Genomic DNA, 14,907 nt, shown 5'->3' on the forward strand with positions numbered 1-14,907 from the left:
GCTTCCTGTGCTGCAACTATATAAACTGCGCATGACCGCACGGCCATGCGCTAGTACCGTCTTATGCTATATGCTTTGCGCCAATGTGGTCATGTGTTTGAATGTGTTCAGGGACCCGGCTGAAATAAGCCCCTAGAATGCTGGCACCTCCGGCGAGGAGATTGTGTTTAAGTGTGTTCAGGGACCGGCTGAAATAAGCCCCTAGAATGCTGGCATCTCCGGCAAGGAGTTTTGTATGCATGCATGACCACTCACTGCTCACATCTGGGTAGTTGGCCTGTGCCTCTGTGAAAGTCTAACAGGGCACAGAGCTTTCCTCTCGCGGTTACTCTGTGAAGCTAACAGAGTTAGTATATACCGCCATATAGAGCCGCCATTATTTAGCAGCAGGTGCTTTCCTGCACGGTGGATCCCGGGTTGCGAACGCACCAATTCCATTTAATAAATTATATATTTGGTGCGTTCCACCAACCCTAACAGGACGTCATGATGCAGATTCCACAGCCCCTCACATCACCAGGTAATAGACAGAACTAAGTAAGTACACTCGGTCTATAATTATTTCTATACAAAGAATGAATTCTCTCCCTGTATGTGTTTCCTCCAGATCTATCCAGTAAGAGGACAACACCAGATAGATGTCCACATCCTCCTCTTTCACAGGACTGTAACCAAGAAGATTCCAATGTTCCTCAGGATCATCAGGTAGATGGAGAGAGACTGCTGGGACATTATACAGTAACACTATGAAGGGATCGGGGGATGACTGTATCATTGTATGTGTCAGGTTCCTATAAGGTGTCAGGATGTCGCTGTCTATTTCTCCATGGAGGAGTGGGAGTATTTAGAAGGACACCGAGATCTGTACAAGGACGTCATAATGGAGGTTCCCCAGCCCCTCACATCTTCAGGTAATAGACAGGACTAAATACACGGCCTATAATTATCTGTATGTAAAGAATGAATTCACTCCCTGTATGTGTTTCCTCCAGATCTGACCAGAAAGAGGACAACACCAGAGAGATATCCCCGTCCTCTTCTTCCACAGGACTGTAATCAAGAAGATCCCAATGCTCCTCAGGATCTTCAGGTAGATGGAGAGAAGGTGTCAGGAGATTACCCTATGATGTGTAGATGCCGGTGAAGGTCTTGTGCTCAGTCTTGTTTTATCCACCATTATTATATGTTTTATACTTGTGTAATGAGAACGGTGGAGATGGCAGGATGAGAGCCAGGGCTGGACTGGCCATCTGGCAATTCTGGCAAATTCCAGAAGGGCCTGTCTGGTCATGGGCTGCCTTGTCTGCTACGATGTTAACAGAATCGGTGTTCTCAAGACACCCATACTGTTAAGAGCTGTGATGGAGCACAAATTGGATGACTCTTTCACTGACCCCAGCAGGCCACGTGTATCACTAGAAATATTGGTCTTGTAGAAAATCTTCCTTTACTCCATCCAGGGTAATATTAGTAATATATCCCATCTGGTTCATGGAGACGGGGACAACATGTGCCTGTGTGATTTTAAATGCCAGGACTGAATTTAAGCCCCAGTAAATACCTGATTAGAGCCGATCATAGATGTGACTTCTCCATCTATCGGTGACTTTTACATTATTTGTTTCAGGGTGAAGATCTGTCCCATATTAATACTACAGAGACATCTGTGAGTAGTGATGAACAGTGTAAAGAGAAGATTCCTACTGATAACCATCCAGGTGAGTAGTGAGTGTCCCCTTATATGCTTATACATTATTATTAGATCACCCCTCAGTCGTCTTTTTCTAGACTAAATAACTCGAATTTTGCTAATCTCTCTGGGTATTGTAGTTCCCCCATCCCCTTTATTAATTTTCTTGCCCTCATTTGTACTCGCTGTTGTTCCATTATATCCTTCTGAGCAACAGTGCCCAAAACTGGACACAGTACTCCATGTGTGGTCTAACTAGGGATTTGTACAGAGGCAGTATAATGCTCTCATCATGTGCATCCAGACCTCTTTTAATGCACCCCATGATCCTGTTTGCCTTGGCAGCTGCTGCCTGGCACTGGCTGCTCCAGGTAAGTTTATCATTAACTAGAATCCCCAAGTCCTTCTCCATGTCAGATTTACCCAGTGGTTTCCCATTCAGTGGGTAATGGTGATATTGATTCCTTCTTCCCATGAGTATAACCTTACATTTATCATTGTTAAACCGCATCTGCCACCTCTCGGCCCAAGTTTCCAACTTATCCAGATCCATCTGTAGCAGAATACTATCTTCTCTTGTATTGACTGCTTTACATATTTTTGGTATCATATGCAAATATCAATATTTCACTGTGTAAACCTTCTACCAGATCTTTAATATGCTGAAGAGAACATGTCCCAACACTGACCCCTGCGGTACCCCACTGGTCACAGCGACCCAGTTAGAGTAAAGAGGATGGAATCAGAGGAGAACAAGACTGTATCTGGCAATATCCTTCAAGCGTTAGTAGGGGGGAGCTCTCCAATTGGCTGAAGCAAGGAGCAGATTTATTGCAGCTGGACAGAACACACATTCATACTGCCAGACTGGATGGTACTACTGATCCTAGCGACCCTAATCCTAGTGGCTGGACAGAGTCTTCTGGTTCTGATGTCTCCTCCATCACCAGTGCAACCTGCAGAATGAATAAGGCAGCTTCAGTGACAAAAGTAGACATTACAGGAGCAACCCTCAGTGAATTAATCTATAGGAGTAGTGACTATTTTGATTCCACTGGCACTTTTTGCAAATTAGCAAGCAGTGGATGTTGGAAAGTGAAAACTGCAAATATACTATTTTATTACCCAACACATAGTGCCCAGGTTGTGCTCCAGGAGACAAATAAACACTGTTGGTTAAGTGGGTTCTTCTCAATATAGTAATGCCAAATACATGGAAGCTTAAGGTGGTTTGGGCACACTGCGAGCCTCAGAAGCAAGGGGAGATTTGACTTTGGGAGAGCGGATTTTGCTGGATTTTTTTATGGAAGCATTTTGCTTTTCAAGAGACTTTTAGCCATTAATAATGTGTAAACCTCATTAGCTTTTATTGGTATCATTTTTGACTACATAACATTGTTTAGTGGCTTTTTATTCCGTATTTGGGAGGCAGGATGAACAATCAGTTGAGCACCAAGCTTCACTTGTCTATGTTATGAGATTTTCTATTAGACAATGAATTGTCATTGTCTTGGTGAATAATTCAAATTTTCAAATTTTTTTACATAACTTGCCATTTTTACTGACAGTTTAAATATAAAATTCAAGGATATTTTATTCAAAACAATAATTGGTTTTATACTTTGCAGATGACTGTACCAGGAGATCAGAGGGACAGCTGAAGTCTTCAATTGTTATATCAGATGATCTTGAGATTACACAGAATACAATTGAAGTGAATACCATTACTCCAGATAAACCATCATCCCTTCACAGTAAAGATCTGTCATCTGATTCTTTGATACTGGTCCCGTCTTCCGATTCATTACCGACCACTAAGGAAAATACAAGTCATAAAATAAGCATTAAGAAATGAACTGCTCCTAAAGCAAAGAAGCCATTTTCGCATTCAGAATATGGAACTAGTATTCCCATTGAAAAGTCTTTTCTTAAACATCACAAAATTCCCACAGCGGCAAATAGATTTTCTTGTTCCAAGTGTGGGAGATGTTTTAACCAGAAATCTGTTTTTCTTATGCACCAGAGAATGCACACAGGGGAGAAGCAATTTTCCTGTTCAGAATGTGGGAAATGTTATATCCAGAAATTGAATCTTGTTATACACCAAAGAACTCACACAGGGGATAAGCCTGTTTCCTGTTCACAATGTGGAAAATATTTTAACCGGAAAGCGCATCTTGATAGCCACCAGAGATCTCACAAAGGAGAGAAGCCTTATTCATGTTCCCAATGTGGAAAATGTTTTAACCGGAAAGCGCATCTTGATAGCCACCAGAGATCTCACAAAGAAGAGAAGCCTCTTTCATGTCCAGAATGTGAAAAATGTTTTAACCAGAAATCAGATTTGATTATGCACCAGAGAATTCACACAGGGGAGAAACCATTTTTATGTATAGAATGTGGGAAATGTTTTAAGCAAAAGTCATTTTTTGTAAGGCACCAGAAAATCCACACAGGTGAAAAACTTTTTTCATGTTCAGAATGTGGGAAATGTTTTAACTGTAAAGAACATCTTGATAACCACCATAGAATCCACACAGGGGAGAAGCCTTTTTCCTGTTCAGAATGTGGGAAATGTTTTAACCAGAAATCAACTTTGGTTAACCACCAGAAAACCCATACAGGGAAGAAACCTTTTTCATGTTCAGAATGTGGAAAAAGGTTTAACCAGAAATCATATCTTGTTAGGCATCATAAAATTCATATTTATATAAAAGGACCAGTAGCGCTTCCACCCTTAGGAAACTCGGCAGCAAGTAATGATACAATTCCACCTTATTGTATCGTAATATATAAAGAAATAAAAATCAAGTAATACCTGCGCTGAGTGAAAAAGATCCTCCGTACCCTAAAGTCTATGTTATTCAAGAGAGAATTATTATAGGAACTTCAGGAAGAAGGAACACGTTAGTTCCGAAACGCGTAGGATTTGGTCCTCGCGGCTCTCCTTAGCCTAGTCACGTGGTTACTCACGTGATCGTGACGTCACGGAAGGTCCTGCCTCGACAGAGAACCCAGCGGCTATTCCAGCGCTCACCAGTCACAAGCGGGGAGCGTGCTTTGGGCGTTCTGCCACCGGCCGGGGCAGCGCACAGAGCGGCTCCACTGGAAGATATATATTGGAACTACGGACGCAGTGAATACAGCTCAGAGCGGCTCCACCTGAAGATTTTCACCGCAATTACGGACGCAGTGGATACAGCCCAGAAGGATCGTTATAAGAAGCCTGCCAATTCCTTTTAACATCACGGACGTAATGGACACAGTTTTAGTAAGACCATCATAAGGAGCCGGCTGATTCTACTTGTTAACTCTACTCAGTATTTCAAGGTAATAATCTGTTATATTTATTTAGTTGACAACTAAGACGCTCCTGGTACTTTATAGGATATTTTGTAGGATATTTATCCACTTTGCGGTTATGCTTTTGCTTTTTTGATTGGGTAACCTATAATAATTCTCTCTTGAATAACATAGACTGTAGGGTACGGAGGATCTTTTTCACTCAGCGCAGGTATTACTTGATTTTTATATCATAAAATTCACACAGAGGAGAAGCCATTTTCCTGTTTACAATGTGGAAAATGTTTTAACCGGAAAGCTCATCTTGATAACCACCACAGAACCCACACAGGAGAGAAGCCTTTTTCCTGTTCACTATGTGGAAAATGTTTTAACAGGAAAGAACATGTTGATAACCACCAGAGAACCCACACCAGAGAGAAGCCTTTTTCCTGTTCACAATGTGGAAAATGTTTTAACCGGAAAGCGCATCTTGATAACCACCAGAGAACCCACACAGGAGTGAAGTCTTTTTCATGTTCATAATGTGGGAAATGTTTTAAAGGAAACCAATAATTAATAAACATTAAACCTAGATTGGGCGCTGAAAGATAACCTCAGGTATATCCAAACGGAATGATAAAGGACAAAGGTCAAGCACCAAAAATTCAAATGTTGATTATATACAAAGGAATTGTGCAAACAAGGCCATAGGTAAAGATAAAATCCAATAGATTATTAATTGACAGATTTATTAAAAAATATATATTATTTGACCGGCTGAAGCAATGCAACAGTACACAACACACAACAGTACACAACACATCACATTAATCATAATAAAACCTCCTAAAGTATATTAAGTGCATAGAAGTCACAATTCAAACTCCAAATGTGCATTAAGCACAAAGACCTATATAGAGTGTAAATAAGCTAAAGTGTGCCAGTATATTAGCTTAATGAGATAAATAGTAAGTAGCACCAAAGAGCTGGAGAATAAAAAGCAAGTCCTGGTCCATACTCTCATGATCCAGTTCGGGGTTTGTTTTCTGCTATCATCTCTCTAGACTGGTCATGCGGGGGTTATTCTGTTGTGAATTCTGCTCTTGGGCCCCCTCCGGTGGTTATGAGTGGTAGTGCTGCTGTCTTTGGATCGCAGAATTTATCAGGTGTGTCCATTTATTACAATTTGAGCTGGGCTATTTAGTCTTGCTTGATCCTTTAGTCAGTGCCAGTTGTCCATTGTTTTTGGAGGATTCACATCCCTGACTGGTCTCTCCTGTTTTGCTGTTCTTTTCAACAAAGATAAGTTCTGGCTTTGTTTTTGCTGTCCACATGCTGTGGGCCTTATAGTTCAGTGCATTTTCATGTTTTGTCTTGTCCAGCTTGTCTGTGTAAGGATTTTTGCAGCCAAGCGGTATCTCTGGAGATGCAGATATACCCTCCATGTCTTTAGTCAGATGTGGAGATTTGTATTTTCTGTGGTGGATATTTTCTAGTGTTTTAATACTGACTGCATAGTACTCTGCCCTATTCTTTCTTTTTAGCTAGAAAGGCCTCCTTTGCTAAATCCTGATTTCTGTCTGCGTATGTGTTTTCCCTCTCCTCTCACAGTCAATATTTGTGGGGGGCTGTCTATCCTTTGGGGATTTTCTCTGAGGCAAGATAGTTTTCCCGTTTTATCTTTAGGGGAAGTTAGTCCTTAGGCTGTGTCGAGGTGTCTAGGGATTGTTAGGTACATCCCACGGCTACTTCTAGTTGCGGTGCTAAGTTCAGGGTCTGCGGTCAGTACAGGTACCACCTTCTCCAGAGTACGTCACATGCTGCTCCTAGGCCACCAGATCATAACAGTACAACTGGCCAACAATGAGGTAAACGCATCTCAGAAGAAGGGAATAAAAGTGCTGAGCCATTTTTTTTCTGTAGTCTGTTTTGTCTTTCCTTCCCTCTTTTCCTCTGGGTGGCTCAGGAGTTAGGCGCTGGCATGGGGGTTCAGGAATTGGTTTCTCGTGTGGACCAACTTGCTACTAGAGTACAGGGTATTTCCGATTATATCGTTCAGACTCCGGTTTTAGAGCCTAGAATTCCAACTCCTGATTTGTTTTTTGGGGACAGGTCCAAATTTTTGAGCTTTAAAAATAACTGTAAACTGTTTTTTTGCTCTGAAACCCTGTTCTTCTGGTGATCCCATTCAGCAGGTTAAAATTGTTATTTCCCTGCTGCGTGGTGATCCTCAGGATTGGGCATTTTCCCTGGAATCTGGGAATCCTGCTTTGCTTAATGTAGACACCTTTTTTCAGGCGCTAGGGTTATTGTATGATGAACCTAATTCAGTGGATCATGCAGGGAAGACCTTGTTGGCCCTGTGTCAGGGTCAAAAACCGGCAGAATCGTATTGCCAGAAATTTAGAAAATGGTCTGTATTGACTAAATGGAATGAGGATGCCTTGGTGGCAATTTTCAGAAAGGGTCTTTCTGAATCCGTTAAAGATGTTATGGTGGGGTTCCCCACGCCTGCTGGTCTGAGTGATTCTATGTCTCTGGCCGTTCAGATTGATCGGCGCTTGCGCGAGCACAGAGTTGTGCACACTGTGGTGTTGTCCTCCGAGCGTCCTGAGCCTATGCAGTGTGATAGGATTTTGTCTAGAGAGCTGAACGACAAAGATTCAGGTGTCAGAATAGGTTGTGTTTTTACTGCGGCGATTCTGCTCATGTTATTTCTGATTGCCCTAAGCGTACAAAGAGAATCGCTAGTTCTGTTACCATCAGTACTGTACAACCTAAATTTCTGTTATCTGTGACCTTGATCTGCTCATTATCGTCATTTTCTGTCATGGCTAGTGTTGAGCGATACCGTCCGATACTTGAAAGTATCGGTATCGGATAGTATCGGCCGATACCCGAAAAGTATAGGATATCGCCGATACCGATACCCGATACCAATACAAGTCAATGAGACACCAAGTATCAGAAGGTATCCTGATGGTTCCCAGGGTCTGAAGGAGAGGAAACTCTCCTTCAGGCCCTGGGATCCATATTAATGTGTAAAATAAAGAATTAAAATAAAAAATATTGATATACTTACCTCTTCGGAGGCCCCTGGACATCACCGCTGGTAACCGGCAGCCTTCTTTGTTTAAAATGAGCGCGTTTAGGGACTTCCATGACGTCACAGCTTCTGATTGGTCGCGTGCTGCTCATGTGACCGCCACGCGACCAATCACAAGCCGCGACGTCATTCTCAGGTCCTAAATTCCTAGAATGAGGAGTTTAGGGCCTGAGAATGACATCGCGGCTTGTGATTGGTCGCGTGGCGGTCACATGAGCGGCACGCGACCAATGAGAAGCCTTGACGTCATGGAAGTCCCTAAACGCGCTCATTTTAAACAAAGAAGGCTGCCGGTTACCAGCGGTGATGTCCAGGGGCCTCCGGAGAGGTGAGTATATCAATATTTTTTATTTTAATTCTTTATTTTACACATTGATATGGATCCGATACCGATTCCCGATATCACAAAAATATCGGAACTCGGTATCGGAATTCCGATACCGCAAGTATCGGCCGATACCCGATACTTGCGGTATCGGAATGCTCAACACTAGTCATGGCATTTGTGGATTCAGGCGCCGCTCTGAACTTAATGGACTTAGAATTTGCCAGGTGTTGTGGTTTCCCCTTGCAGCCTTTGCAGAACCCTAATTGTTGTGAATTCTGTGGCCAAGCTCCCTCCTGTGGTCGTGAGTGGTATTTCGGCTGGTTCTGTCTATGAGCTTCCTTTGGTGGATGAGAGTGGTACTGCGGCTTCTGAGTTTCCTTCCTCAGGTGATGAGGTTAAGTCGTTAGGTGCTGCTCTATTTAACTCCACCTAGTGCTTTGATCCTGGCCTCCAGTCAATGTTTCAGTATTGGTCTTGCTCTCTCCTGGATCGTTCCTGTGGCCTGTCTATCCTGCATAAGCTAAGTTTTGCTTGTGTTATTTTTGTTTGCTATATTTTCTGTCCAGCTTGCTATGTTGGTTTTTCTCGCTTGCTGGAAGCTCTGGGACGCAGAGGGAGCACCTCCGTACCGTTAGTCGGTACGGAGGGTCTTTTTGCGCCCTCTGCGTGGTTGTTTGTGGGGTTTTGTGTTGACCACAGGGCAATCTTTCCTGTCTTCGGTCTGTTCAGTGGGTCGGGCCTCACTTTGCTAGATCTATTTCATCTCTGTGTTTGTATTTTCATCTCTACTCACAGTCATTATATGTGGGGGGCTGCCTTTTCCTTTGGGGTATTTCTCTGAGGCAAGGTAGGCTTATTTTTCTATCTTAGGGCTAGCTAGTTTCTCAGGCTGTGCCCGAGGCACCTAGGACTGGTCAGGAGCGCTCCACGGCTACCTCTAGTGTGGTTTGATAGGATTAGGGATTGCGGTCAGCAGAGCTCCCACGTCTCAGAGCTCGTCCTATGTTATTGGTGATTGTCAGGTCACCTTGTGTGCTCTGAACTACAAGGTCCATTGTGGTACTGAATCACCTGTTCATAACAGTACTGGAGGCCCAAAGTACTAATGCTTCTCAATAGAGGGAAAAGAGAAGTTCTGAGACCATTTCTTTTTCTTTGCACTGTGTTTTGTCTTTCTTTTCCCCTTTACATCAGGGTGGTTCAGAACACAGGTGTGGACATGGACATGCAGGGTCTGTCCTCTTTGATGGATAATCTCGCTATAAATGTACAGAACATTCAAGATTTAGTGGTTCAGAATCCTATGTTAGAACCTAAAATTCCTATTCCTGAGTTATTTTCTGGAGATAGAGCTAAGTTTTTGAATTTTAAAAATAATTGTAAACTATTTCTGGCTTTGAAACCCCGCTCCTCTGGTGACCCAGTTCAACAAGTTAAGATCATTATTTCTTTATTACGTGGCGACCCTCAAGGCTGGGCATTTTCCCTTGCGCCGGGAGATCCTGCATTATGTAATATTGATGCGTTTTTTTCTGGCGCTCGGATTGCTGTATGATGAACCTAATTCAGTGGATCAGGCAGAGAAAAATTTGCTGGCTCTGTGTCAGGGTCAGGATGAGATAGAGATTTATTGTCAGAAGTTTAGGAAGTGGTCTGTGCTCACTCAATGGAATGAATGTGCGCTGGCAGCCATTTTCAGAAAGAGTCTCTCTGAAGCCCTTAAGGATGTCATGGTGGGATTTCCTATGCCTGCTGGTCTGAATGAGTCTATGTCTTTGGCCATTCAGATCGGTCGACGCTTGCGTGAGCGTAAATCTGTGCACCATTTGGCGGTATTATCTGAGCATAAACCTGAGCCTATGCAGTGCGATAGGACTTTGACCAGAGCTGAAAGGCAAGAACACAGACGTCAGAATGGGCTGTGTTTCTACTGTGGTGATTCCACTCATACTATCTCCGATTGTCCTAGGCGCACTAAGCGTTTCGCTAGGCCTGCCACCATTGGTACGGTACAGTCGAAATTTCTTTTGTCCATTACTTTGATCTGCTCTTTGTCTTCCTATTCTGTCATGGCATTTGTGGATTCAGGCGCTGCCCTGAATTTGATGGACTTGGAGTATGCTAGGCGCTGTGGGTTTGTCTTGGAGCCCTTGCAGTGTCCTATTCCATTGAGAGGAATTGATGCTACGCCTTTGGCCAAGAATAAGCCTCAGTATTGGACCCAGCTGACCATGTGCATGGCTCCTGAGCATCAGGAGGATATTCGCTTTCTGGTGTTGCATAGTCTGCATGATGTGGTCGTGTTGGGGTTGCCATGGCTACAAGTCCATAACCCAGTGTTAGATTGGAAATCAATGTCTGTGTCCAGCTGGGGTTGTCAGGGGGTACATGGTGATGTCCCATTTCTGTCTATCTCATCATCCACCCCTTCTGAGGTCCCAGAGTTCTTGTCTGATTACCGGGATGTATTTGATGAGCCCAAGTCCAATGCCCTACCTCCGCATAGGGATTGTGATTGTGCTATCGATTTGATTCCTGGTAGTAAGTTTCCTAAGGGTCGACTGTTTAATTTATCTGTACCTGAGCACGCCGCTATGCGGAGTTACGTGAAAGAATCCTTGGAGAAGGGTCATATTCGCCCGTCATCGTCGCCATTGGAGCAGGTTTTTTTTTTGTTGCCAAGAAGGATGGCTCCTTGAGACCCTGTATTGATTATCGCCTCTTGAATAAGATCATGGTCAAATTTCAATACCCTTTGCCTTTGCTTACTGATTTGTTTGCTAGGATTAAGGGGGCTAGTTGGTTTACTAAGATTGACCTTCGTGGGACATATAATCTTGTTCGTATTAAGCAGGGTGACGAATGGAAAACTGCATTTAATACGCCCGAAGGCCATTTTGAATACCTTGTGATGCCATTCGGACTCTCTAATGCCCCATCTGTGTTCCAGTCCTTCATGCATGATATTTTTCGGAGTTATCTTGATAAATTCATGATTGTACATTTGGATGATATTTTGATTTTTTCCGATGATTGGGAGTCTCATGTGAAACAGGTTAGGATGGTATTTCAGATCCTCCGTGATAATGCTTTATTTGTGAAGGGGTCTAAGTGCCTCTTTGGAGTGCAGAAGGTTTCTTTTTTTGGGCTTCTTTTTTTCTCCCTCATCTATTGAAATGGATCCAGTTAAGGTTCAGGCCATTCATGATTGGATTCAGCCCACATCTGTGAAGAGCCTTCAGAAATTCTTGGGCTTTGCTAATTTTTATCGTCGTTTCATTGCCAACTTCTCCAGTGTGGTTAAACCTCTGACCGATTTAACGAAGAAAGGCGCTGAAGTGACGAATTGGTCCTCCACGGCTGTGTCTGCCTTTCAGGAGCTTAAACCCCGATTTACTTCTGCCCCTGTGTTGCGTCAGCCGGATGTTTCTCTTCCATTTCAGGTTGAGGTTGACACGTCTGAGATTGGGGCAGGGGCCGTTTTGTCTCAGAGGAATTCTGATGGTTCCTTGATGAAACCGTGTGCCTTCTTTTCTCGGAGGTTTTCCCCTGCAGAACGCAATTATGATGTCGGCGATCGGGAGTTGTTGGCTATGAAGTGGGCATTTGAGGAGTGGCGACATTGGCTTGAGGGGGCCAAGCACCGTATTGTGGTCCTGACCGATCATAAAAATCTGATTTACCTCGAGTCTGCCAAACTACTGAACCCTAGACAGGCTCGATGGTCCCTGTTTTTCTCCCATTTTGATTTTGTGGTCTCGTATCTTCCGGGTTCTAAGATTGTTAAGGCTGATGCCCTTTCTAGGAGTTTTTTGCCTGATTCTCCTGGGGTCCTGAAGGAAGGGGTGATTCTTTCTGCCATCTCCCCTGATTTACGACGGGTTCTTCAGGAATTTCAGGCTGATAAACCTGACCGCTGTCCAGTGGGGAAACTGTTTGTTCCTGATAGATGGACTAGTAAAGTGATTTCTGAGGTTCATTGTTCTGTGTTGGCTGGCCATCCTGGGATTTATGGTACCAGAGATTTGGTTGGTAGGTCCTTTTGGTGGCCTTCTTTGTCGCGGGATGTGCGTTCTTTTGTGCAGTCCTGTGGGACTTGTGCGCGTGCCAAGCCTTGTTGTTCCCGTGCTAGTGGGTTGCTTCTGCCTTTGCCGGTCCCTGAGAGGCCTTGGACGCATATTTCTATGGATTTTATTTCAGATCTTCCGGTTTCCCAGAGGATGTCGGTTATATGGGTGGTTTGTGATCGGTTTTCTAAGATGGTTCATTTGGTACCTTTGCCTAAATTGCCTTCCTCTTCGGATTTGGTTCCTTTGTTTTTTCAGCATGTGGTTCGTTCGCATGGCATTCCGGACATTATTGTGTCCGATAGAGGTTCCCAGTTTGTTTCTAGGTTTTGGCAGGCCTTTTGTGCTAGGCTGGGCATTGATTTGTCTTTTTCTTCCGCATTTCATCCTCAGACAAATGGCCAAACCGAGCGAACTAATCAGACTTTGGAAACTTATTTGAGATGCTTTGTGTCTGCTGATCAGGATGATTGGGTGGCTTTCTTGCCATTGGCCGAGTTTGCCCTTAATAATCGGGCTAGTTCTGCTACCTTGGTTTCGCCTTTTTTTGTAATTTTGGTTTTCATCCTCGTTTTTCTTCAGGGCAGGTTGAGCCTTCTGATTGTCCTGGTGTGGATTCTGTGGTTGACAGGCTGCAGCAAATTTGGGCTCATGTGGTGGACAATTTGGTGTTGTCTCAGGAGGAGGCTCAGCGTTTTGCTAACCGTCGTCGGTGTGTTGGTTCCCGGCTTCGGGTTGGGGATTTGGTCTGGTTGTCTTCCCGTCATGTTCCTATGAAGGTTTCTTCCCCTAAGTTCAAGCCTCGGTTTATTGGTCCTTATAGGATTTCTGAGATTATCAATCCAGTGTCTTTTCGTTTGGCCCTTTCAGCCTCTTTTTCCATCCATAATGTTTTCCATAGATCTTTGTTGCGGAAGTATGTGGTGTCCGTTGTTCCCTCTGTTGATCCTCCGGCCCCGGTGTTGATTGATGGGGAGTTGGAGTATGTGGTTGAGAAGATTTTGGATTCTCATTTTTCGAGGCGGAAGCTTCAGTATCTTGTCAAATGGAAGGGTTATGGCCAGGAAGATAATTCTTGGGTTGTTGCCTCCGATGTCCATGCTGACGATTTGGTTCGGGCCTTTCATTTGGCTCGTCCTGATCGGCCTGGGGGCTCTGGTGAGGGTTCGGTGACCCCTCCTCAGGGGGGGTACTGTTGTGAATTCTGCTCTTGGGCTCCCTCCGGTGGTTATGAGTGGTAGTGCTGCTGTCTTTGGATCGCAGCATTTATCAGGTGTGTTCACTTATTGCAATTTGGGCTGGGCTATTTACATAGTAACATAGTAACATAGTAACATAGTTAGTAAGGCCGAAAAAAGACATTTGTCCATCCAGTTCAGCCTATATTCCATCATAATAAATACCCAGATCTACGTCCTTCTACAGAACCTAATAATTGTATGATACAATATTGTTCTGCTCCAGGAAGACATCCAGGCCTCTCTTGAACCCCTCGACTGAGTTCGCCATCACCACCTCCTCAGGCAAGCAATTCCAGATTCTCACTGCCCTAACAGTAAAGAATCCTCTTCTATGTTGGTGGAAAAACCTTCTCTCCTCCAGACGCAAAGAATGCCCCCTTGTGCCCGTCACCTTCCTTGGTATAAACAGATCCTCAGCGAGATATTTGTATTGTCCCCTTATATACTTATACATGGTTATTAGATCGCCCCTCAGTCGTCTTTTTTCTAGACTAAAAAATCCTAATTTCGCTAATCTATCTGGGTATTGTAGTTCTCCCATCCCCTTTATTAATTTTGTTGCCCTCCTTTGTACTCTCTCTAGTTCCATTATATCCTTCCTGAGCACCGGTGCCCAAAACTGGACACAGTACTCCATGTGCGGTCTAACTAGGGATTTGTACAGAGGCAGAATAATGCTCTCATCATGTGTTTCCAGACCTCTTTTAATGCACCCCATGATCCTGTTTGCCTTGGCAGCTGCTGCCTGGCACTGGCTGCTCCAGGTAAGTTTATCATTAACTAGGATCCCCAAGTCCTTCTCCCTGTCAGATTTACCCAGTGGTTTCCCGTTCAGTGTGTAATGGTGATATTGATTCCCTCTTCCCATGTGTATAACCTTACATTTATCATTGTTAAACCTCATCTGCCACCTTTCAGCCCAAGTTTCCAACTTATCCAGATCCTTCTGTAGCAGAATACTATCTTCTCTTGTATTAACTGCTTTACATAGTTTTGTATCATCTGCAAATATCGATATTTTACTGTGTAAACCTTCTACCAGATCATTAATGAATATGTTGAAGAGAACAGGTCCCAATACTGACCCCTGCGGTACCCCACTGGTCACAGCGACCCAGTTAGAGACTATACCATTTATAACCACCCTCTGCTTTCTATCACTAAGCCAGTTACTAACCCATTTACACACA

General features: G+C 43.8%; 1 protein-coding gene and 1 long non-coding RNA gene across 2 annotated transcripts in view; one reads left to right on the forward strand and one right to left on the reverse strand.

Moving 5' to 3' along the window:
* The window catches only part of LOC138662891 (gastrula zinc finger protein XlCGF66.1-like), a 34,240-nt gene extending 30,665 nt beyond the window's left edge, over positions 1 to 3,575 (forward strand). The window contains exons 2-6 of the mRNA XM_069748885.1: positions 664 to 705; positions 788 to 911; positions 993 to 1,090; positions 1,628 to 1,718; positions 3,319 to 3,575. Coding sequence (XP_069604986.1) covers positions 664 to 705; positions 788 to 911; positions 993 to 1,090; positions 1,628 to 1,718; positions 3,319 to 3,545 — 582 coding nt within the window. The 3' untranslated portion in view covers positions 3,546 to 3,575. The remainder of the gene's footprint in view (positions 1 to 663; positions 706 to 787; positions 912 to 992; positions 1,091 to 1,627; positions 1,719 to 3,318) is intronic.
* LOC138662892 (uncharacterized) overlaps positions 2,597 to 14,907 on the reverse strand; it is a 71,909-nt gene continuing 59,598 nt past the window's right edge. The window contains exons 2-3 of the long non-coding RNA XR_011318087.1: positions 3,329 to 3,504; positions 2,597 to 2,646 (exon numbers count right to left, since the gene is read on the reverse strand). This is a non-coding gene — a long non-coding RNA (uncharacterized lncRNA). The remainder of the gene's footprint in view (positions 2,647 to 3,328; positions 3,505 to 14,907) is intronic.

Source organism: Ranitomeya imitator, chromosome 2, assembly GCF_032444005.1.
Source record: "Ranitomeya imitator isolate aRanImi1 chromosome 2, aRanImi1.pri, whole genome shotgun sequence".
NCBI classification, from domain to species: Eukaryota; Metazoa; Chordata; class Amphibia; order Anura; family Dendrobatidae; genus Ranitomeya; species Ranitomeya imitator.